At 34.4% G+C, this 25166-nt stretch overlaps 3 protein-coding genes and 1 pseudogene across 3 annotated transcripts; all 4 read left to right on the forward strand.

Annotated features, from left to right (window-relative positions):
• Nucleotides 1–512: 512 nt before the first annotated feature.
• LOC122582916 (serine/threonine-protein kinase PCRK1-like) lies at nt 513–2786 on the forward strand. The gene is made up of 4 exons (XM_043755346.1): nt 513–877; nt 1511–1762; nt 1862–1975; nt 2061–2786. Exons 1-4 carry the CDS (start codon nt 578–580, stop codon nt 2508–2510), a joined length of 1116 nt encoding a protein of 371 aa, XP_043611281.1. The 5' UTR covers nt 513–577; the 3' UTR covers nt 2511–2786.
• Nucleotides 2787–3358: 572 nt separating this feature from the next.
• Nucleotides 3359–5813, forward strand: LOC122582380 (serine/threonine-protein kinase PCRK1-like). The gene is made up of 4 exons (XM_043754764.1): nt 3359–3815; nt 4292–4552; nt 4657–4779; nt 4946–5813. The coding sequence occupies exons 1-4, from the start codon at nt 3444–3446 to the stop codon at nt 5471–5473; spliced, it is 1284 nt and encodes a 427-aa protein (XP_043610699.1). The 5' UTR covers nt 3359–3443; the 3' UTR covers nt 5474–5813.
• Nucleotides 5814–6209: 396 nt separating this feature from the next.
• Nucleotides 6210–10377, forward strand: LOC122582704 (annotated as a pseudogene).
• An 8003-nt stretch (nt 10378–18380) lies between these two features.
• On the forward strand, nt 18381–24920 carry LOC122583650. Its single transcript, XM_043756036.1, has 5 exons — nt 18381–19295; nt 20761–21633; nt 21990–22859; nt 24257–24365; nt 24586–24920. Exons 1-5 carry the CDS (start codon nt 18381–18383, stop codon nt 24918–24920), a joined length of 3102 nt encoding a protein of 1033 aa, XP_043611971.1.
• The last annotated feature ends 246 nt before the right edge of the window (nt 24921–25166 follow it).

The raw sequence follows: 25166 nt of genomic DNA on the forward strand, positions 1-25166 counted from the left end.
AATTTACTTTTATGGGCTCAATATAAAGGTTTTACTTGCACTGCCATGACTAAAAATCAAACATACAAAGATTGGGGGTGGCTCGGTTCGAAGAAACCATTGTAATAGTCGGTTACGAGCTAGCCTTGCAATAGAAAACATGGATGGTTGACGGAGACTAAGCACCCACCATTCTCCCTACCGTTGGACAAGAATAAAATATTTCGCTGAGTTCTACGTCATGCATTTTATTTGGTACGGACTGGCACAACCTATAGAATTATATATACTTCTATCAAATAAAGTACCAATTAAAATACGAAGTTAAAAACAAATATTGCGGCAAATGTTCATAAAAAAACAGAAGTAAAAACAAAACTAAGTGATGCGTGTGCCGATCATGAGTGGGACTTGGCTTTTAGCATTTGTTATGGTTAAGATGAATAAGACGTACTTGGCATAATGTTAATGTGGCTCCACTTACTCCTTTGGTGTTTCTATATTTATTTACTTTTATTCCCGTATGTCCTCATGTTACATTCTCCTAATTCTAGCTTCTCTGGGTATTTCGAAAGAATTTTGCTAAAGTGTTTAAACAATGGTCTTCCCCTTTAATTTTATATACTTTGATTCCAAACCTACAGAAACCGAGATTAAGCCTGTTTTATCTCCAGCTGATCAATCCTATCACTCTGCACAAGCGGATTTGGCACCAACCTTGTCCAATGATGAGGATCTCTTGATTTTCCCATGTAATGAGCTTATAGACGCCACCGGTAATTTTAGCCCTTCTTCAAAGATCGGCGAAGGGGAGCTTGGATCACTCTATGAGACTGATATTTCCATAGAGTATCCTGATACGATACTCCAAGTCATGGTCAAACGTCTAAACCAAAAGGTTTGTTTGTTTATAGGGTAAATTACACGTACAACTATCTTCTTTTTTTTCACAAACCATCCCTCCGATAATTTTATTACACTAGACGCATCCCCGTGGTTGTTGTTTTCCCAAAATCATCCCCGAGACTAACACTGTGAGGATGTTCTGGACATGTTTTGTTCATTTCATGTCATCTCAAATAACAACATGTCCATTAAGATTAAATTGATCGAATCATAATTAATCAATACTAATTAAGTCATGCCAAAGTTATCTTAGAGACCCAAGATATATCTTCAACTTATTAACTTTATGATAATAGGCTATCATTTGTATTAACATTAATATATTTCTTTGGCAAATTTAGACTCAGCGGACATTGTCTGTTCATATATCCAACTCCAATTTCAGGATTTGAATCTAAGACCCTTTTAATCTCAAGTCCTTTTGAGTACCAAATTCATCCACTGATGGTTGGTATTGATTAACATGAGCATATTACTTTACCAGAGTCTCCAAGAAGACACTTTGATAGGATTCAACACGAGACTGATTGATTTGCTCTAGAATTTCAGATGCTGTTTAAATAAAGAAAATTATATTCATATATATTAGCATTCCAACCCCTTTGCACAATTTAATGTTGAGCAGGGGCACAAAGAGTGGGTTAAGGCAAAGGATATTCATGGTGTGGTTGAGCATCCAAACCTTGTCACACTAGTGGGTTATAGTGATGAAGTCAATGAAAGCGAACGCCTTTGCCTTCTAGTCTATGAGCGTATGGCTAACAAAAGTGTCGAATACCATTTATCTACAAGGTCACAAACGCCTCTCCCATGGACCATTAGACTCAAGGTGGCTCAAGACACTGCTTGTGGCTTAGCACATCTACATGAAAAAATGGTACTCGTATTAATTAAGTAATGTATTTTATACCGCCACACAATAAAAATGGGCGTTCTGACACGATCTATCGTTAATCATCTTTAGTTATCTTTGTAGATTCCTTTCGGCGTTTTTAAGTCTTCCAACATATTTTTGAACAACCAGTGGAAGGCTAAGCTATCATATTTTGGTTTGGTTTATAATGAAGAGCCTACTAATATTTCCACCATGGTATGTTAGTTCATATTTGGATTTTAATTTTTGTTTTTAATCTTACTGTACACATGCACTTTTAATTAGCATTTTCGATTATCAGATGGCTGGAAACATGGGTTATGTTGCACCAGAGTGCTTCCAAACAGGGTGTCACTCACCCGATTGTGACACATGGGGTTATGGGGTATTCTTGTATGAACTCATCACGGGTAGGCGCCCAGTGGAGATGAACCGTCCCCAGAATGAGCAGAAGCTCTTAGAATGGGTGAAACCGCATGTAGACTCAAATAGATTGGAGCCAATCATTGATCCAAGACTTGAAGACAATTACTCGTTGGATTCAGTACATAAGTTGTGCATTATAGCCAACAGGTGCTTGGCCTGCAACCGCAAACTGAGGCCAAAGATGAGCGAGGTCCTAGAAATGATTAACAAACTTATTGGGGTTCCATCAAAAACAAGTTGTCCTACACCGCCTCTCAAAAGTCTGGTCCCAGTGGTATACTATCACACTCAAGAAAGTTTTCAAGTGCAGTGCATACACTCGTAAGGACAGTCAACATAATGGCACTAGGGTCCATTCATATCCGATTTAGAGAGGGCGTATGCCCTCTTTGAATAATGAAAACGCCCTTACTGTTTCATGTATGATGAAGTGTTGTTTTTGTGTTATAGGGAGCACATATTTTATACATTGTTTATCTGCATATCACAAAGTATTTGAGAATCGAGGGACAAATAGATGGTCAAGATATTAATATCGTGTGATTTGTATACATACTAGTCTTAATAACATATGATATACGAGTATATATGTATATATAATAATACGGTTGTTTTTTTATAATAAAAGATATATTTAAACATATTTCATTAATTTTTTGTCTTCCGGATGATAGTCTAGTGTAGTAACATGTATTACTGGACAAAATTGATATCACAATGATCAAATTTGAGGGTAATGTCCAAATATGGACACCTACCAAGAAAATTACCTCAATGTGACAATGGTCAAGAGTTCTTTTCCCCCTAACCTACTAAGAAATATGACTAGTCAATCAAATGTGTTTTGGTGGGCTCCATATATGTATGTCATTCTCTTCTTGTACTGTCTTTGCTATATTTCTTAACCAAAATGTTTGCTATATGTTGGCTGCAGTTTGGATGTGTGTTTGCACCTATTTTCATCATGTTTTGTTAATGAGCGGGTATTACCAGTTAACCAAGCCTTTTTATATAGTAAGTATAAATTTAAGGAGAAGTACGCTATCTAAATAACCGAAAGGGGAGATATTGTAACTATCTGTAAATTTGGAAAGTCCATTATTAGTTTTGACTTTCAATTGCAATTTCCTTCTGGTTTCCATGTAAGTGATCAAAATTCTAGTAGTAGATATCAGTTACTTTCTTTCACATTTCTGGACTACAATGACACATTAATTTTTCTAAAAAATCAGCTATTAATTTGAAAAGAAATATCAAAATGGTGTTTCATTGTAGATGCTTCTCTGTCTCATTTGAAGAAAATGAAGATATCGAATATGAAACAAGAACAACTCATACAAAATCAACTTCCACTCAAACGTTTTATACGGCCTGTTCAGACTTCAATATGTCGTCCGTACCCAACGTTCATGCAAAGACGTCACAATTATCAAAGTTGACTGAGGTCAAACAAAGCAATCTGAGAGTTTTCACAGTGGCTGAGCTCAAAGCCGCGACTAAAGGCTTTTGCAGGGCTTGTAAGATTGGTGAAGGTGGATTTGGAAGCGTATATAAGGGAGTGATCAAGAGTTTAGACCCTCCTTTTGATGATATTCATGTTGCTGTGAAGTATGCCAGCGGAATATTGCAGGCAAGTTTTTTTTATTGCCTTAATTATTTATCTGTCGCGCTTTTTAGGTTAGTGATTTTGTTAGTTTAGATTGTACAAGTACTTAAGTTATATCTAAGGCAGATAATCACTATAAAATACCCAATACCATACCCCCTCTTAGCAATAATATCTTTTGGTTTGTATCTGTTTAGTTTTAAAGAAGTTTTTAGTTTAATACAAAACTGATTGAATATAAAGAAAGTCTAATAGCTTAGAGAAAATTAGTATCTTGCTAATTTTATGCTATTGGATGTAACTTAACATTTTGTACAAAATACTACAATTCTAAGACAATTTGACGAAAGATCCTAGTTTCACATGGTTATCATGACCTAATCTTTGGCTGGGTTGTGGGCTTGAAACCCCTGTTTCAAAGTTTGTGGTATTTCTGCATTAACTTCCAAATCACCTGGTAAATTTGGATGGGCTAAAATAAATAGAAATTGTCGCAACAGGGGCACAAAGAGTGGGAAACAGAGGTGAACGTTCTTGGCGTGGTTGAGCATTCAAACCTTGTCAAATTAATTGGTTACTGTGCTGAGGAAAATTGTGAAGGAACACAACTTCTTTTAGTGTATGAATATATGCCAAACAGAAGTGTGAGAGATCATTTATCTATGAAGTCAGAAACGCCTCTCTCGTGGAAAATGAGACTAAAAGTGGCTCAAGATGCCGCTCGTGGCTTGACATATCTACATGAAGATATGGACTTTCAGGTAAAAGACTCCTACCACTAAAAAATAAGAAAAGAGAAGGAAGGCGTGGTTTACTCAAGGACACACCTACAAGTTACAAGACCACTAACATTGGTTTCTTGTAGATTATTTTCAGAGATTTCAAATCGTCCAACATTCTACTAGATGATCAATGGAATGCTAAGCTTTCAGATTTTGGGTTGGCACGATTAGGTCCACAAGAAGGGCTCACCCATATCTCAACTAAGGTATGTAGCTTTATTTTTTATTTTAGTTTTCATGATTTTTTCCTGTAAGAGAAATAAGCACTTTGCCTCTTCTATTTCACACAAAATTGTGATGGTTTTCCATTTTGAGAGCGGTGGTTAAAAGCTCGATTTTTTATCATACAGTTTATATTTCGATTTTTATAAGTTTGTAGGAACCATGGGATATGCAGCTCCAGAGTACCTTGCAATTGGGCATCTTACATCCAAGAGTGATGTATGGAGCTATGGGGTTTTTCTATACGAACTTATAACAGGCAGGCGGCCAGTGGATAGAAACCGGCCTCTGAATGAGCAGAAGCTTCTAGAATGGGTGAAACCTTACCTGGAATCTAATAATTTCCAGAGAATCATTGATCCAAGACTCGAAGGTGCCTACTCACTAAAGTCAGCACAACGGTTGTTCTTTATAGCCAACTGTTGCTTGTCTAGAGACCCAAAGTTAAGGCCAAAGATGAGCGAAGTGTTAGAAATGGTTAACCAACTCACTGTGGTTCTGTCACAAAAAACTAGTCGTGAGCCACGTCTCAAGATTATGGTCCCAGTGATTGGTATCAAGTGGAAGAAAGTAGTTATGGGTATCACCATAGGTAAAAAGACTCGCAAGAACACCAAAAATAAAGACGAAAAAGAGTCCATTGATATTCAACTTAGATCATATGCCCATCTTCCTTGAAAACACACTATAAAGCTCACGTGATCTTGTTTTACAAAGGGTTTTGATGTGTATTGTAGCAACTAGCAAGTACCAGTTAGATTCTTACCCCTGGCTAGCTATAAACCAATGTACAGAGCCACACAAGTGGTTCGAGTCGCTTACTGGCAGGGAACGCTGTGAAAGGTCAATAGTTGTTCCATAACACACCTTGCCTATGAGGTTTTTGTATCTTCATATTTGATATAAGCTAACTGGGCTTGCACATATATTAGTACATTCCTAGTTCATACTTCATACACCAAAACTATATATGTAGATTGTATGCATTATAGTAATTCTATTACCATCTGTTACCTGATTTGAGTACGGTAAGCCTACTGACTCGTTGAGGGTGAAAAAAAAATCATTTTATGAGCTTTTTTAGAATACTGAGTAGCCTGTTTTCATGGAAAAAGTTTATAAAAATTTCATATTTAAGATATCGTGATGATTAATTTTATGTATTTCTCTGATCACCTGTTACCTCCAAAATTTAAGCGATCGAGGTTTGAAAACAGAGTTTTAAGATAGCACAATTCTAAAAACAAACATTTGTACAAGTAATATAATTTCTCCTAAAACAAAAAAAAAAAAAAAGAAAAACTTTTCGATTATAATATCGTTGACTAAGAATGAAATCGACAAGGAAGTTTCCCAGTCCCACTAGCTTTGCAAATTCCTTAAAAGTTTCCAAAAACCAAACAATTAGGCCAACTAATGCATGGGGCCACAAATTAGGCTTAAGCAATTCACATTTGCATTGTATTTGTATGTCTTACATTCTACATACCTTTTTCTTTTAGTCAAATGATTAACGGAAAGAAAAAATATTGATGGTGTTTCACTGCCGATGTTTCTCCATTTCTTGGGAAGATGATATTGAGACTGGCACAATAACTCCCACGATATCGAATTATTCAAGTGATCAATCATCCTTTTATACAGCTTCTTCGGATCTCAGCCGATCACTCTCAAATTTGTCTGACAAACCAAACAGTCTGAGAGTTTTCACACTTGCTGAACTCAGAGCAGCAACTAATAACTTTAGTAGGGCTTGGAAGATTGAAGAGGACGGATTTTGGAGCGTGTATAATGGTATGATTCACAGTTTGGAACATCCTTTTGATGAGATTCGTGTGACCGTGAAGTACGCTAATGGCGCATTGCAGGCAAGTTTATTATAGTATATATGGATTTCTGTTTGTTCTGTGTAAATGCGAAAATGATTTTTAGTTGAATGGTCAAGTTTGAGTCACTTAGGAGTTAGCTGTTAATTAGTATTCAAAAATGAAGAAACAACAATACCTAATCCCGTCTTTGACATGGTATGGAGAAATGAAATGTAGACAGTCATTAGATACTTTTCCAGAAAAAGTAATGAAACATATCATAAAATAATCAAAAATAGTTTTATGATTGTCTACTTTGGTAGAAATTTTGGAAAAAATGGTAGGTATTTGAAGCCAACTTATAGAATAGCTTTGGTCAATGAGATGAATTTGCGAAACCAGTATACACAACTCACTACAAGAATTTGCATCTTTTGAGACGTAGAGTTTTTGAAGCGACCGTCTGTTGCCTCATAAAGCTCACTAACGACAAAATATAGTCACTTTTTGAGGCGACGGGTGACGCCTCAAAAGCACATTAGTTCGAGTCTATGCCAAACAAGAAAAATCTGTAATAGTCAACGTTGGTCTTTGGCTATGTGTCATTCCAGCTGTGCTTACAGTGTACGTGGGAAACGCAGACTTCATAGTTCCTGGCATTAGACTACTTTTTGCCAAAGACAGGACAATACTTCCTGACTTTAGCCTATACAGGGCCAGGGGTAGTGGCTGGTTGTGTGTCATCTTTGCAATAATGATAATCTAAAATCCGGAACTACAAATTCACGGGCTTCCCACGTACACTGTAACACATAGACAAAGGCCGGCGTTGGCATTTCTGTTTGCTTGTTTATCATAGCTGGGAACTACCAGTTTCACAAATATATACAATATTGACCATACCTGCTCTACAAGTTGTCTTCAAATACATAACATTCCTCAGAAAAGTTCACTTTTTGGTAACTATAGCTTTCGATGAACATTTTTGTAGGTAATTAGAGCTTTACCAGAGCAGCCAAATCATACTCGTAGTTTTAGTCATTGTACCCGGTAATGGGTGACACGATAAAAGTTACCTCGGACATGTGATCATTCATTGCTCCAACCTAACCTAGCCAACGAAGCAATTCCACTTTTGCCATAGTTAAATTTTGACCTTAGTGGGTCAAATAAAGTTATAATTACCTAATTAGTAAAATTCTTATACTTACCAAAAATATGCAAGTACAATAAGAATCATAGTTTTGAATGTTATCCAATGTACATAAATTACTAAATTTTTTAATTTAAGGTGTCATTGGCCAAAATCTCCATATTTGTTCTATTTGCCTTGAACAGGAACAAAGTAAAAAGTTGCAAGTATCTAACTAAGTTTGTGCTCCAATTACTATGTAACAGGAGATCAAAGATTGGGTAACAGACGTACATGTTGTCGGGTTGGTTGAGCATCCAAACCTTGTCAAACTAGTTGGTTATTGTGCAGAAGACAATGAAAGAGGGATACAACGGCTTCTAGTCTACGAATATATGCCTAATAGAAGTGTAGACCATCATTTATCCACAAGTTCTGAAACACCACTCTCATGGACCATGAGACTGAAAGTGGCTCAAGACGCTGCTCGTGCCTTGACATACCTACATGAAGAAATGGATTTTCAGGTAATTCTAAAGCTCAAAACAAAGATGATTTACAAATGTGATTGCTTATAAAATTGGAAATATTTGTATTTTTGTAGAATATATTTGAAGATTTCAAGTCTGCCAATGTTCTTCTAGACAGTCACTGGAATGCTAAGCTATCGGACTTGGGATTGGCTCGATTAGGTCCTCAAGGAGAACTTACCCATGTCTCAGCTATGGTATGCCTTTAATATTAGCTTTCAATTTTTATAATCGCCTGCTATCCCCGGGGCCTTGTAAGTTGTATATATACATTTTTTTTTTAACAAAGGCATCCGACCCGCTTTCATAGTTGACTAATCCCTGGGCAACTGCCCACTTTGAAGGTAGCCTAGAGTCATCACGGATGAACCTATGTGGGCGTAGTATTTGAGAGGGTTAAGTGCCCAGAAATGCAGTCAACTAATGCTCAAAAGTTATTGTGTGCACGAACTCTAGGTCAGCTTTATTGTGTTCACGAAACTTGAAGTTTTGGTTATTGTGAACATAAAACGGGATTATGGCTATGTGAGACCGGTTACTTTCACATTGACCCGTTGACTGCTTACGTGGCATGCACACAATAACCTTTTGGGATTAGTTTAGGCATACAATTAAAAAAAAAACATATTATTTTTTTTTCAAACTCGCCGGAAACTGCAAATACTCGCCGAAAAACTTAAAAATCCGATTAAACCTTCGTTTCTTCGAATTAGACCACGAAATTCGCACCAAAATACTCAAAAATCAGCCGCGAACAAACCCTCAACAAAAGTTAAACCGATTGAGACTCGCCGGAAAATTCACCAACTCAGCGGAAAAATTAAAATCACCATAACTTTGTTTATTCAAGTTTCGACTTGAAACCAACACCAAACTACTCAAAATTGTTGTCCGAAACTCGAAGAAACAACAATGTTATGGTGATTTTAAATTTTCCGGCGAGTCTCAAATGGTTTAACTTTTGCCGAGGGTTTGTTAGCGGTTGATTTTTGAGTATTTTGGTGCCAATTTTCGTGGTCTAATTCGAATAAACGAAGGTTTAATCGGATTTTTAAGTTTTTCAGCGAGTATTTGCAGTTTCAGCGAGTTTGAAAAAATATAATCTATTTTTTTTTTAATTGTGTATAAACTAATCCCAAAAAGTTATTGTGTGCTTGTCACGTAAGCAGTCAACGGGTCAACGTGAAAGTGGTGACCGGCTAACTTTTGACCCGGTCACTTTTGCATGGTATAGGACTATTGAACAAGTTTCCTAAATATAATAAAGTTGACCTAAAGTTCGTGCACACAATAACTTTTGAGCATTAGTTAACTGCATTTCTGGGTACTTATCCCTATTTGAGACCTTGTGGTTAACAAATGGAGAATATAGATTAACCATGTGTAAAATGTGATCAGAAATGTATGTGCATTTATAGACTTCAATAACCAGACTATCACTTCTAGTTTGATGATTCTAAACTTGTCATCAGGCTGTAGGAATGGCAGGATACATGGCACCAGAGTACACTTTAGTAGGGAATCGCACTTCCAAGAGTGACATATGGAGCTACGGGGTGTTCTTGTATGAACTTATCACAGGGAGGCTCCCGTTGGATATGACTCGGGCTAAGAACGAGCAAAACCTTTTAGAATGGGTAAAACCCTTTCTAGGATCAAAAAGGTTCCCGCTAATCATCGATCCAAGACTTGAAGGTCAGTACTCACTAAAGTCAGCACAAAAGTTGTCAATTATAGCCAACAAGTGCTTGTCTAAAAACCCAACGTCAAGGCCAAAAATGAGTGAGGTCCTAAAAATGATTAATCAGTTGGGGTTCCGTCAGAAGCAACGGGCGCCAGTCCTACACCACCTTTCAAGAGTTTGGTCCAAGTGGTTGCTACCTAGCTAGCTAGATAGCTGTAAACTTCATTTTTGTCCATGTCCATATTTACTATTATAAACTTCTGTAGAATAGTACTCATATCTATAGGTTTTTTGAGAAAGTGCTGGTATATATATATGGCTACACAATAATGACTTAACCTTTGAAATTCAATCCATATGTATAGAATCTCAATTATTAATCTTTTTATCTAGGTTTTTTTAGAAAGTGCTGGTATATATTATTAATCTTTTTGTCCATGTCCATGTTCAAATATAATGCAAAACCTTTTAGAACTCTTGGTGAGGTCACATGGATCACACCTAAAAAGTTAGCCATATTTACAATGAAGTAATGAACCCATTGTTGCCCACAGTGGATCATCTTGATATGTATCATCCTTAACCGTTTACCATTTCCACTTACTTATTTTTTTTCATACGTCATCTTCTCACTCTTTTCAAGTTTTCATCTTTTCATTTTTCCATTAATCCTCGACTTCCAAATGTACACTATACAAGTGTTATTGCACTGTTAAGAGGTATATGTAAAAAAATCAAGGCGGAATTATATACCCACTAAATAGGTTCATAGTCCACCTATATCTCTAGTCATTTCCCTTAATCTTTTTATCTAGGTTTTGTCTTAGAACTAAAAAACCAAAATCATGGCCACTCACTATGATTTCCTCACTCATCTCACATAATCGTCTAAACCTCAAAGTGATCATTGTTAGATCTAATATGAAGATGTAACAATAGTTTAAGGGGTGTAGTTGTAAATATGTAATATACTTATATACTCTCGTGTCTCGTTTAGATTCAACGTACCTATACATTGGGTCAGTTTAGAGCTCCTTTTTCTTGGATATAATACAAGAGAAAATCGCATCATTAGCCAAATTTCATTGTGATTATACCAAATTACCAAGTTAGCCAAGTTTTTTTAGATTTTCACAAAATAGCCAACAAAATCGCAATAAACTGACAAAATCGCAATGAGATCTTCAAAATCGTAATGAGAACATCAAAATCGCAATAAGATTATGAAGAATCGCAATGAGATTATGAAGAATCACAACGAGATTCTGAGAATCGCAACGAGATCTTGAGAATCGCAATGCGATTCTTCTGTAAAATCTCTATGAGATCCTGCAGAATCTCTATGAGATCACGCATAATTTCTATGAGATTCTTCTGCAGAATCTCGTTGCGATTTTGAAGTTCTCGTTGCGATTTTGAAGATCTCATTGCGATTTTGTCAGTTTATTGCGATTTTATTGGTTATTTTGTGAAAATAAAAAAAAACTTGGCTAATGACGTGATTTTCTCATAATACAAAGATCAATGGGATTATTTGATTGTGTTTACGAAATTTGTTTGTTAAGAAAATGAAAAAAATTGTATGGGTTATGTATCTTTTAAGAGGGTTGGCGATGGAGTCTAGTGGTAGCGGCGGTGCGACGACTGATGATGATATCGGCAGTGATTGTTAATTAGTGGTGGTAGCAGAATGTAAGTAATTGATGTAAAAGTGTGAAGATATTTTTAAAGATAAGACACTGATGATTTAGTTAATTTATTAATGGTAAAATGGTAGTTTGCCATATAAAAATAACTAACTTTGTAGAATATTATATATATCTCAGATATAAAAAATCAGTCTGGAAGAATTTTTTTTTGTTAGAGCTAGTCATTCTTTTGATTCCATCGATTTTTTTTTCATGTTAACAGATTCCTTTACACTTTGTATGTTCCGATAAATATACGAGTAATGAGAATAATTAAGAGAATGAAACTGAATTGTTCAAAAAATATATGAGCACATGTATGTAAATTGATCATATGTATGCAAGTTCATCTTATGTATGCAAATATTTTGTAAATAAATGTTTCATATGTGTAAAAATATAGTGCTATGAGCACATGTATGTAAGTTGATCATATGTATGCAAGTTCATCACATGTATGCAAATATTTTGTAAATACATGTTTCATGATTTTGTGATCATTTGTGCATGTGAATATTTTATAAGATCTAGTTGGTGATTACATGTGCATGAAGAGAGTTATGAGCATACATATGCAAATTTTTTTAAATGAATGTGTCATGGAGTTATCACATGTGCATAAACATTCATATAAACATATATGCAAATATCAAAAAAAATTGAAAAACTGAAGATATGTATGCAAGTATGAAATTTTTTTAAAAAAGAGTACACATGTGATTTCATTAATAAAAGATGAAACGTTAAAAATACTAAAATGCCCCTAATGAAAAGGGTTCTTAAAGGTTCTTGTTTTTTTAGGGGTTCTCAATATAACCTTTCCATATATATATATATATAAGGGATGGTAATATAAGGCTGTCGGGTATCTAAGCTTAGGTGTGGAACACTCACATATTAATTTTTTTTAACCATAAATATCATAGGGGCCCAAGCATTTATTCATTAAACAAGAAATAATAAAATATTGGTATGTTGGGGGTTCCACACCTAAACTTAGGTGCCGGACAACCTTAAATTCCCTTTTCCCATATATATATATATGGGAAAAGGGAATTTAAGGTTGTCCGGCACCTAAGTTTAGGTGTGGAACCCCCAACATACCAATATTTTATTATTTCTTGTTTAATGAATAAATGCTTGGGCCCCTATGATTTTTATGGTTAAAAAAATCAGGATGTGAGTGTTCCACACCTAAACTTAGATACCCGACAGCCTCATATTACCATTCCATATATATCTATATCTATATATAATTAAAAGTTCTATCATGATAGTGAAAATTTAACGCATTTTTGACGCTTTATCGATATGTACTTAATAGGGTTTATTATGATACCTAATAAGATTAATGACTTAATAGGATTATTAAGGTATTGAATGCTTATCTATCTATTTAATATATATAGTTTAGTGTAGATGTATGTTGGTATTGATAATCTATATCTAAATATAATTAAAAGTTCTATCATGATAGTGGAAAAATTAGCGCATTCTTGACGCTTTATCGATATGTACTTAATAGGGTTTATTATGATACTTAATAAGGTTAATGACTTAATAGGATTATTAGGGTATTGAATGCTTATCTATCTATTTATTATAATATATATAGTTTAGTGTAGATGTATGTTGGTATTGATAATTTGGTACCCCAAATTAAATATCTAAATAAATATAAATTAGAAGTATTAATATGGGCTAAGTATATATATATATAGATAGATAGATTAAGTCGTAAAAAAAAATGACACTAATGTATTAAGAGAATGATATAATACTAATTGAATGGTTTGTTATAACGCGTATGCTAACTAAAACGATATCACTAACATCCTTATTTTTCATCATTAAATTATTAGTGTCATAGAACATGAAATTTAAAAACTAACGTGAATATGTATAGCATTGGTTAAGAAAGATATTAGACAGCATGTAAGGAATGTAGAATCATGGACTTTAAAAACAAATGAAGTAATGTTAAATAAATATGGAATGAATTGAATCAAAAGTTACTAAGGGATATGTATGTATGAATCAATAACTGTTAAGATAATAATAATTATTATTAGTGAAAAGAAATAATTCAAATCGATTGGGTGTAGGTTACGACTACATGTATTCCAAATTTATGAAGCCAAATAAATATACTTTGTAACTACAATCATAAGTTCTATACAAATATTAAATCTTCTTTTAGTTTTTCTCATCTTGCACGGCTTGCAGCAGTAGACAAATTGAGCACAAAAGCAATTTGTGTTAATTAAGTGAAACTAAATATTTGATCAAAATTGAAGAAACTTGGTCATATAAATCAAAGAGACGATCAAATTAGATAAAATCAAATCCTCTATTACTCAACTACAATCTATTTTATAGGGTCAAATTTTGTTCCCTTTTATTCATCCATCAAACCCAACCTTAAGATATATATAAATACACATCGATCATAATTTTTCAACACATCTTCACCTTTCGAAACAGAAACTACACCATCGTACGTCCCACTCTTCCGTTGACCACAAATCCTTGATATATTGATCAGAAAGTTAGAAACAAGAGTCTATGTTTAGATCATGGGTCAGAAAGTTCGTAGCTAGATCTGCTTCGGGTTAAGCTATCACCCTTGAGTTGTTTCTTGTTCGTTTCGAGATCTATTCGAATCGTTTACGAGGACCATCTTTTATCCGTAGAGGTATATCGAGATCAACTCATTTAAATATCTACCTTGTGTTTATATAATAGATATAAAAAGTATACTAATAATGTACGTACGTTTTGTGGTAATCGATCTATAATATTGATACAAACTCGCGAAACAGAAAACAAAAACTTTTCGATGATGGCATAAAACAAAAGTTCTTCTTTCGATTTAAGTATAATAAGATACAAGACGTTATATAGAAATGGATCGAGAAAAACTTGATCAATAGCTAAACGATTAATCATATTACTGTTAGTTTTCGATGTTGCAAAATAATGACAACCTTTGTAACGAGTTTTTCGCATACGTACATACAAGTAAGAAAGCCAGTCAGCCATATGACAAACTTTATCATTTTAATACATGTTTTAAACAAGTTATGGTTATTAACCATATTAAAGAAAATAAAACCTATAAATCTAAATAACTAATTCTTATAGAAATTCTTAAAGTATATTGATTTTAGTTAAAATTATTTTAATGTAGATTTTGTTTGCTAATCTTGGTGGAGTACACCGACTTTTGAAAGTTTAGACCTTTATTAAGGTACGGATATTCTAAAGGTAATTAGGAGCTTTTCGGTCCAATATTTTCTTTCAAGACTTTTATTTGTTATATATGTATATATTATTGTACGGATATTGTAGTTGGTCTTAGAATCCTTCCGGTAAAATCTTTTCTCTCAAAACTTTATTTGATTAAATGTGTATTTATTTTTATAAAAGTTGCTTGTTATTTGAAAAATTAGTTGTTTGTTATCCTTTGTATAAATATTGTGATATCCCTGACTTTTGATGTACTAACGGGGTTGCCTTCAAAAATATTTATTTGGGAATCATAATATTTTATTCTTTATAGTTGTGTCAAAACCATCTCTTCAAACCCGATTTGAGTATGGTCCCGAAAAGATGCGTTTGGTATATTACATTTGGTGCGATGATTTGGACACTAATATGTCCCTTCAATATTCGTTGGCCGAAATAATAATACAGTCGCTTATTATAAATCATATTAATTGGCCCCAAAAGATTAATGCAGTCGCATTTTGTGATTTATGATATGTCCCTCGAATATTCATTGGCCACGGAAATTAATACAGTCGCATACTATGAATTATATTGATTGGCCCGAAAATTTATAAGTGACTCTATTGAAATTTTGTAAGAATTGGGTGGATGGAGATGTGGTTTTAAGTTAATATTTTAGAATGTCTCGAAATATATGTAATTATTATTTAATTGTCCGAAAACTAAGTTTGTCATTTGATATATTTAAGTATATATATATATATATATATAAGTCGATCAAAATGGTTTCTTAAGATATGCATATAAGAGTAACCTATCCATGGAGGTCCCATGGGCGCGTTATTGTGGCACCGATGACGTGGCACCGGCCGTAGCGGTGTATTTGATTTGATCTACGACGTCTCCTTTTGATTACCCGGTAGTGGTATGCGCACTTTGATATTTTGATAGGAGGCGTATGGATTGGTCCTAGGCATTTTGTAAGTTTGACGGTTTGCGTTTTCGTAGTGTCATACGAAGTGTTCGACCCTTTGACAAGTAATTTTGTTTGACTCTTATGTGCATTATTTTATGGAACTTGGTTTTATAGTCTAATTTGATTTGTTAATGTATAAGGTATTTGTGAACTATGCGTATGTATACTTTGATTTGAAATAAGTTTGTTAAGGTAATAAGTTCGTTCTTTTAATATACGTCTCCGCATTTGATATTATATTTCAGCTTTTGTCATATCCGTTTACTGGGTTTTTTGCTCAGCCGTATTCCTTTTTCTTTCTTATACGGCAGGTTATCAGAAGGGCTTTGAGATCGAGGGAGTGTGTAGATAGAAGTGGACTTAGCACCCTGGCTTTAGAGTTGTATTCCAAGCTTTAGAAGTATTTATTTTAGTTTATCAGGTTGACTTTAGTTTGATTTTGAATAAGATTAACGCTTTTTTTCCTTTTAGTTCTTTTAATATCATTTTGTATTGTTTAGAAAATTCCAAACTATCATAGGAAAAAACCGCTAAATAAAAGAAACGTACAAAATAACCCGTGAAGTCCGACCGTGCAACGCACGGGCCTTTCACTCTAGTGTATATATATATATATTGGAAACTAGCCCAAGTATTTAACTAAATTAATATAATAACTATTTATATAATGTTACTTGTTTTATTTATTATACATTTCATTTATACTGAACTAGCTAACTCTATCTTTCCTTTTTTTAATAATATTTGCTTATTATCATTTTCCTAATCAAAACCATATACGAGTAACATTTACTTGCTTAAATGTCATTAGATAATTAACTTATAGTTTAACGTACGATGCATATACTGTTAGATTATATATCGTATTATATATATATTCCGTATATAATACGAGTATCGTGACTGGCCAGTTATAAATATATTAGGTATAAGTATAGGAGTATATATTAGTCAACGTACGAAGAAGAGATGTATTTTGAGTAGATAGAAATTGAAAAATATTTAAAAGTTATTTTAAGTAGATTTAATATGTGAGTTGAGAATGTGTTATTGTAAAAGTTAATGATATTTTGTTTTTCTAAGATAAATTTTTTTTAAGAAAAAAGAGAAAGAAAGATATAAAAGAGCTAGTAAAAAAGATACAACATGCATGGTCTACATGGTTCATTGGTGAACCGCTGGTCTTCGCACACACAAGATTAGATGGCCGGCTAGGTAGTTGGTTATACACGTTTCGTTAAATATTTCAGCGAACTGCCTTTGTGATATATTAATGCATTCACATAAGTGCTGACCGAGCAAGATAGATAACACATGCATTTAAATTCAGAATCTTCTCATGCTCGATTTTCCGTCGATTTGCTACTACTACTTCAGCTTATATTCCTTCTCATCTTTCGTTTGTTTTGATCACTAAAATAATGTCGTGTCGTGTCGTGTATGAAAGAATTCCATCATCTCCGAATTCCACTCCAAAATTTGGAATCTGTCATCTATTATTTTGCGGAAACCAATTAACTGTATCGGGCGTGGTTGATTTGGGAAAGTTTATGAAGGAGACATTTTCCTGGGTGGCGTAGATTAGATAGGACTTGGTAATGCCAAAATTAAATTAAAAAATATTCACTTATATATTGTTCAGCGGCCAATGACTGCTCGTATTCCTTAACAAAATCATACGTATTCAAAGATGTTGACTTGAATAAAAACAATGAAGTGGCCGCCTGGATATATATAATGCCAAGCTGAGTCAACTGTACGTACTGTCGCTCAAAATAAATACGATCGAGTACCAACCACCTGCCAGCTTCTTTCATCGTGAATGAGCATGTTGCATCATGGCATCTGGATGTATCTGAAATCTTGGCAGCGTCGTATGTCTTTTAAGCTCATATATCCCACTTATACTAATGTGAATTAAAACCATATATATTGATCAAAATTAATTTATAATAATCTTAAAACAATTTTATTTTTTAAAATTATTATTATGTTTATCCAAATAACATAGGAGGAAGATAAAAATATTTCAATGTGTATTCCAAATAATGCGTCACATTAATGACAATATGGACCATCCACATCGTCCACACTCCACCAATGAGCACTTGAGCAGAGCAGCACTTCATATACACAAAAATTAAATACCGAGTAAAAGATGTTGACTTTATCAACAAAAAAAAAACAACCAAGCGACACGGGGTAGTTGGTTAAGACGTGTTTTGTTATCTTTATATTGTACACACTAGCTAGCTAGCAACTTGCTAGTGATAAATGAAATATGACTGAGTTAAAAAAAAAAAAGTCGGTTAAGACGTGTTTTGCTAGACGTTCAAAAATAGATGTCAGCCATCGGCCAGCTGCCTCGTGATATATAATTAGTCCATGACAGAAGTGCTGATCGACCAAGATAGAGAACACGTACATTTATGTTGTTTTTCTTGTCAAGCTATTCCATCGATTTGCTATACTACTGCTTATTCATCTTATATACCTTCTCTTCTTTCAGTTCGGTTTTGTTTTGATCACTAAAACAATGTCTTCCATTAAAGAGTTCCAACATCTCAAAATATCACTCGGAGTTTTAAAATCTGCCACCAATAATTTCGCACAAACCAACTGCATCGGGGGTGGTGGATTCGGGAAAGTCTATAAAGGAGAAATTCTCCTATCTGGCGTGATAACCATGGTTGCCGTTAAGCGCTTAGATAGGTCGCTTGGACAAGGAACCACTGAGTTTTGGAAAGAGATAATGATACTTTTTCAATACAAACATGAAAATCTTATCTCCCTCTTAGGCTTTTGTGATGAGCTTAGCGAGAATCTTCTTGTTTATGAGTATCTATCCAACAAAAGTCTCGACTTATACATAAGTCACACCAATTTTTCTTGGCATAAACGGCTTTTTATATGCCATAGGGCAGCAAGGGGACTACAATTCCTTCATGAACCTTTAAAGGGGAGTCAACAAAGAGTCTTACACAGAGATATCAAAAGTGCAAATATATTGTTGGGTGATAATTTGGAACCTAAGATATCAGACTTTGGTTTGTCTAAACTAGGTCCTGCTAACCAACAATTCACTTTTGTTTTTTCAAATGCAGTAGGTACAAGGGGGTATTGTGATCCCTTATATGATCATACAAACTTGTTGTCAAAAGAATCTGACGTCTATTCCTTTGGTGTTGTTTTGTTCGAAGTTCTTTGCGGAAGACTCGCATATGCAAAGTACTACAATGATATGGGCACATCTTTGGTGGCATTGGCACGGAAGTGCTATGAAGAAAATACATTGGATACGATCATTCACTCTAGTATAAGAGAAACAATTTCACCTAAGTCTTTAGAAAGGTTTTCAGCAATAGCTTATCAATGTTTGCACATAAATCGCGAAGAACGACCATCAATGGCTAAAATCGTGGAAGAGCTTGACCTTGCATATAGATACCAAGTACGTTTTGATCGCTGAATTTTTTTCCCTCCATATAGCACTACTAGAAAAAATGCCTTTAATGACACTAATTGCGTGTCATAAAAGGGTCAGATGACACGCTTTTTGGTGTCATAAATCGACCCGTCATAAAGCTTTATCACACGCATTTCGCGCGTCATGAATTTATGACACGCTTTTATAACACTCTTTTACGACAGGCTTTTATGACACTATTTTATGACACCTTTTTTGCGTGTCATGGTTCAAACATTTTTAAAATTTTTTTTTTTATAAAATTACTAATATCCACATATTAAATAACAGTTAATTTCATAATACAAATAAATACACAAATAGCAAAAGAGCGCATTTCATATATATCAAAATAATGTGTTTCATACAACTGCAAGTTATTTTAAAAGTCTAAAATTAACCATAAAAGTTTACAACCGCTAAATTATATAGAATACAAGACCGGTAAATAAAGACCAAAGCCAACAGCAGCATCCACATTCTTGTGCCCTTCTTTTATATCCTTGTCATAAACCCTTTAGATCTTACAAATTATGACAGTATTTTTATGACACGCGTTTTTGCTTGTCATTAAAATGTGTGTGTCATAATTTAGGTGTCATTAAAGGTGTTTTTTCTAGTAGTATATACTTGTATTTATATATATTTAGATAATCTTGTTCATTCATTCATATAGAAAAAATGAGATTGATGAACCAATATAATTTATGCTATATGATCATTATTAGAGAGTGTGTAGTAACATGTATTGCTATTCTAGTAATGGCTTCTTGTCTTGCATGAAAATTTTGTACGGATGGGACAAAAATTAATTCAAATGGTGTAACTAGGAACAAGACTTAATATATTTGTAAAACTATGAAATTCGGTGTTGAAGACACCAAACTTGTCCACATACATTAAAGTTCGGTGTCTACAACACCGAACTTGTCCTACATGGCAATATTTCATAGTTGTTTGTCATCATTGTATTAATATTCACTCTGAAAAAGAGGCTACCTGTTCAAAATTAAATATTGCCACGTAGGACAAGTTCGGTGTTGTAGACACCGAACTTCAATGTACGTGGACAAGTTCGGTGTCTACACCATTTGAGTGTTGTTCCTAACTACACCATTTGAGTTAGTTTTTGTCTCATCCGTACAAAATTTTCGTCTTGTAGTGAAATTGATTTATATAGGGCTAAACATATGAACTGTGCATGTCAGTACATAAATTTAGGTACAATATAGTTAAAATACGATTATTTGATATTTTCATCATCTTTCTTAATTTCAGTTTTGATAAAAAATCTAGAAATAAGTCTAAAATTCCGATCATTTGAAATTTTATTATTAATTTAACAACCTAAAAACAAATACTATTTATTTATTTTTAAAAAGGATACGTCTAGCTTGATAGTTTTTTTTTTCCCTGACAGCCGTCTTCTTTGTTTTTTCAAAACTGATAGGGCCTCGCCAACATATCACTACCAGAAATGCCAATGAAAGAGATAAAAGTAGCAGCCGGAAACTTTAAAAAGTGTATTTGGGAAGATGGTCGATATCAGATATACAAAGGGAAACTTTCCATTTCAGGAGGAAAACCTACAATGGCCTTTATCAAGAGGTTTTGTGATCACCATTCAAAACGTTATTGTTTGTACCAAGCTACTTTCTCTTGTCAAGTGTCTCCAAACATCAACTCTGTTCTCGGCTATTGTGACGACGAAAGGGGAAATATTATAGTCCATGAATATGCAGAGCGTGGAAGCTTAGATCAGTATATAAGCTGCAGGAGCAACAATACTACTCTAAAGTGGCTCCAAAGACTTCAAATATGTTGCGGTGTAGCTCATGGGTTATATCAACTTCATAATCGAGGCATAGCCCAGGGTGCACTTAGTAGTGCAAATATTTTGCTAGATAAAGAGTGGGTTGCTAAAGTTAGTGATTTTATGATATCCGCCCCAAGTTCAACAACAATTTTAGATGTCGTTACTGCTAAACGTCTTTATAGCGCACCAGAGTACATTCTTAGTGGTAAAGGGTCGAAAGAAGGAGATATATATTCTTTGGGTATGGTACTATTTGAAGTTGTATGTGGGAGGCTGTGTACCGAAGAGGTAGATGGCTACATGTTATCAGCCGAACTAATCAAAGACTTGCATGCAAAGTGGAAATTAGATGAGATTGTCGATCCTAGATTAAGAGCACAAATGATCGATGATTACTCCATGGGTAAATATTTTGCAATTGCATATAGATGCTTGTTGGATGATCCGAACGAACGACCAACAATCCAGACCTTAATAAAAGAGCTTGAAGATATAGTGAGAGACGAGGTACGTAGATTCTATACCATTTATCTTATCTACTTTATGTTTTTCATTCTGAATGTGATCCTTAATTATCCACCTGCAAGGGACTGCCAGTGCATGTCTTTTCCAATAGATAAGAATTAAACTTGACTTTCCGGTATTTGAAATAGGCATTTTTACTTCGAGGGAGCTCTCTAGCACGGACCCGGTTAAGACAACGTATGCTAGACGCCTAGACCTCACGATGTCGAATCGCGACACGAAATTTCCAACAAAATTCACCTTTCAAAAAAAAAAAAAAAAACTGTTTTGTATATAATATCCTAAACAGAGCACCAATAAATAAAAGGTTTTCCTAAACATAACTTTCTTTGAAACAGATGCAGGTAGCGACAATGCAGAAATTTGAATTGAAAGAGATAGAAGTAGCAACCAATAACTTTACTTCGTGTATTGGCAGCAATCGTGATGGCACATTGATATATGACGGGGAACTTTCCATTTTCGGAATACCTACAAGGGTATATCTAGTAAGGTTTCTAGAGAATTCAGGATCACTAAGTTATTATACGGAATTAGTGGACTTCCTCTGTAAACTACACCATCCAAACTTTCTCTCGGCTCTCGGTTATTGCTATGAGGAAGGGAAGAAGTTTATAGTGCGTGAGTATCCAGAGGGTGTAAGTTTAGATCAGTATATAAGGCGTAACAATAGAGCTTATACTACTAGTCTTACGTGGTTACAAAGACTTGAAATTTGCGCAGCTGCCGGTCGTGGTTTATCTTACTTTGTTAGTAATAAATACACAGGCCTGAAAGGTCTCGAAAGCACCTCTATTGTTCTTGATGACAAATGGGTTGCTAAAATTTCCGATTCAGGTATATCCACGCAATATTCAACAGGTTTAGATAGAGGTGCCGACCCTTATAACTCACCCGAATACATTACTGATGGTATTGAGACCGAAAAAAGCAATGTATATTCTTTTGGCATGGTATTATTTGAAGTGTTGTGTGGGAGGCTGTGCACCGAAGAGGTGGATGGCGTCATGTTATCAGCGGAACTGATGAAAGAGTCGTATGAAGAGAAGAAACTTGATGAGATCGTTGATCCTGCTCTTCTAAGAGAAAAGAACATCAACTCAGATTCCCTGGACAAATACTCGGCAATGGCTTATCGATGCTTGTTGGATGATCCAAAAGAACGACCTTCCATGTATATTGTCGTGAAAGAGCTTGAAAGTATCGAGGTAAGTTCTGTAGATTATTTGCTATAAATGGATATGGTTAATTCCTTAGAAACAACTTATAAAATTGTCATACACGATGCTTTTACTTTTATGCTATTTTCATTTTACGTCTTCCTTTTTCTTTATTTAATATCGGTAACAAAAGATACAAAAAAAAAAAAAAAGAAAGAAAAAAACCATCGACTGAATAATAGTGAGGTCATGAGCCGACTTCAATTCACCATGCAACAAAAGTAATTGGGTCAAATGCGGGCCATGGAGTTTCCTCACCTATATATGGGTGGGTTTGATAGACCGGATGGACTAATGACCGTCAATTATTCTAACTTATCGTTTAAAAATCTATAGCTATATCTATCCTATCATTTTATCAATTTTTTCAATTCAACTACCTAAATTACCTCTTTTATTTATTACTAATATAAATATTTTTACCTAATATATCCATAATACTCTTAAATTTCATCCATTCTTTTTCCTCTTTCTCCTCAAATCTCAACCACTCATTTTTTCACTCTCCTTCATAAATCATTTTATTTCTCTAAATCTTTCAAAATCTTTTATCTCAAAAACTGTACATCGATAAATTATAAGAATTATATGAGTGTTCTTAAAATTTCATGCTATTTCATTAAAAATGTCATTCGATATATTTTCGATTAATTTTTAAATTCGAGGGCGGAGCTAGTACGACTAAGGCATTTGCCTATGACAACGTATGACATATCACCTTCTACGACCTATAATACTCTATGAGTTATTACCCTCACCATCTCACCGCCACAACACACTCTCGTCGTTTAAAAAAGCAAAAGCAAAAAAGATTAAAACCAATAAATTGTCATCAATATTCAATTTTATTATAGGTACAACACTACAACCTTAATATGGAGTATATATGTATAGTTATAGGCGTATAGCGATGTTATAATGATGGTCAACCGAATAGGTTAGGCCATTGCCTAAAGTCCTCCAAATATATAGTTAGGGTCCTCTTAGTGCTCTAAATATATTATTGGAAATTTTTGGATCCGTTAGTTCAGTAGCTGGGCTTATTTTTACAATAACATGCACGAGCAGTCGTTTCACTGTCTAAGATCCTCCACTCTCTATGGTTGTCCAGGACTCCAACACTATATGTTTATGGTGAAATCGAAGAGTCTCCAGTCTTATGTTTGAATTTATGAAAGTGATAAAAGAGGGAGTTTTTGGAATTTTGGCTGACTATTAAATTATCCACAGATGAGTATCTAGGCCGATACTATATATGGTTATAGTTAACAGATATATACTATATATGGTTTCTAAGTTGGATGTAGTTCTCTGGTTTTTGCACTTGTGTTCATACATATATATAGCTTAATGAAATTTGACTCAGACTTTTATGTTATTTGCAGAACAACTTGAGAACCAATGAAAACGCGATGACAAGAGTGACTCAAGTCCACCTGCTGTTTGTTTTTATGATGGCACTTGCTAGCCTTTACCTTGGGTATGTGTCGCACCGTTGATGAGCAAATTGTAGCAGGTTGACTTTAGACTTTATGTACACGAGCCGAACATCAGATTAGTTTATATATAGATGTATGATATCGTAATATAATCAAATAAGTCTAAGCCAGCCCTGTTTCTTAGACTTTAAGAGAAGACTTTCAACATTAGTCTCGCGCGTTAAATTGACCCTTGTTATAATCCATTTATTTAAAGTTCAAATGTTGGATTTTAGAAGAGGATAATAACTGGATTCCAGATTTTTTGAAGTTTGATGTTGATAAAGAAGCTATACCAATGGAACAGTGCCGGAATGAATCAACAGAGGTAGTTGGATCTCCGGCAGGAAACGGCGAGGTCAATCCAGAGCGTCAAACAGATGCGGTCAATTCTAACGGTGCGAATTTTAATCTGTCATTAAATTTTGATGGGAATTTCAATTTGACTGATGTTAATGATGCTTTGATTGAGGATACGTTAGAAAAGATTGATGGTATTTATGGGAATGACACGGAATTTAATGGAGAGAATAATATAATTGAAACAAAGTCACGTGCTGAAAACGTTTGAAGGTGGGGGCGAATATGAATAGGATTGCTAATTGGAAACCTGTTATTGACCGTTTTAACTCAAGATTATCACGATGGAAAGGAGTGTCGGTCTCGTTGGCGGGAAGAGTCAATATGGTTAAATCAGTTCTCGGTAGCTTACCTACTTATTATTTGTCCTTATATAAAGCCCCATGCAGTGTCTTACGTACTCTTGAAAGAATTCGACGAAAGTTTCTATGGGATGGCGGGACAAATGTGGGAAAAA

This window comes from Erigeron canadensis, chromosome 9 (assembly GCF_010389155.1).
Source record: "Erigeron canadensis isolate Cc75 chromosome 9, C_canadensis_v1, whole genome shotgun sequence".
In the NCBI taxonomy this organism is placed as follows: domain Eukaryota; kingdom Viridiplantae; phylum Streptophyta; class Magnoliopsida; order Asterales; family Asteraceae; genus Erigeron; species Erigeron canadensis.

Coding starts and splice junctions, on each gene's coding strand:
- LOC122582916 (XM_043755346.1), top strand. CDS start 578: ATGGTCTTCCCCTTTAATTTTATATACTTTGATTCCAAACCTACAGAA. Junction 878..1,510: donor TCAAACGTCTAAACCAAAAG/GTTTGTTTGTTT, acceptor AATGTTGAGCAG/GGGCACAAAGAGTGGGTTAA. Junction 1,976..2,060: donor CTACTAATATTTCCACCATG/GTATGTTAGTTC, acceptor TTCGATTATCAG/ATGGCTGGAAACATGGGTTA.
- LOC122582380 (XM_043754764.1), top strand. CDS start 3,444: ATGGTGTTTCATTGTAGATGCTTCTCTGTCTCATTTGAAGAAAATGAA. Junction 3,816..4,291: donor ATGCCAGCGGAATATTGCAG/GCAAGTTTTTTT, acceptor TTGTCGCAACAG/GGGCACAAAGAGTGGGAAAC. Junction 4,553..4,656: donor ATGAAGATATGGACTTTCAG/GTAAAAGACTCC, acceptor GGTTTCTTGTAG/ATTATTTTCAGAGATTTCAA.
- LOC122583650 (XM_043756036.1), top strand. CDS start 18,381: ATGTCTTCCATTAAAGAGTTCCAACATCTCAAAATATCACTCGGAGTT. Junction 22,860..24,256: donor AAGAGCTTGAAAGTATCGAG/GTAAGTTCTGTA, acceptor TGTTATTTGCAG/AACAACTTGAGAACCAATGA. Junction 24,366..24,585: donor CCTTGGGTATGTGTCGCACC/GTTGATGAGCAA, acceptor GTTGGATTTTAG/AAGAGGATAATAACTGGATT.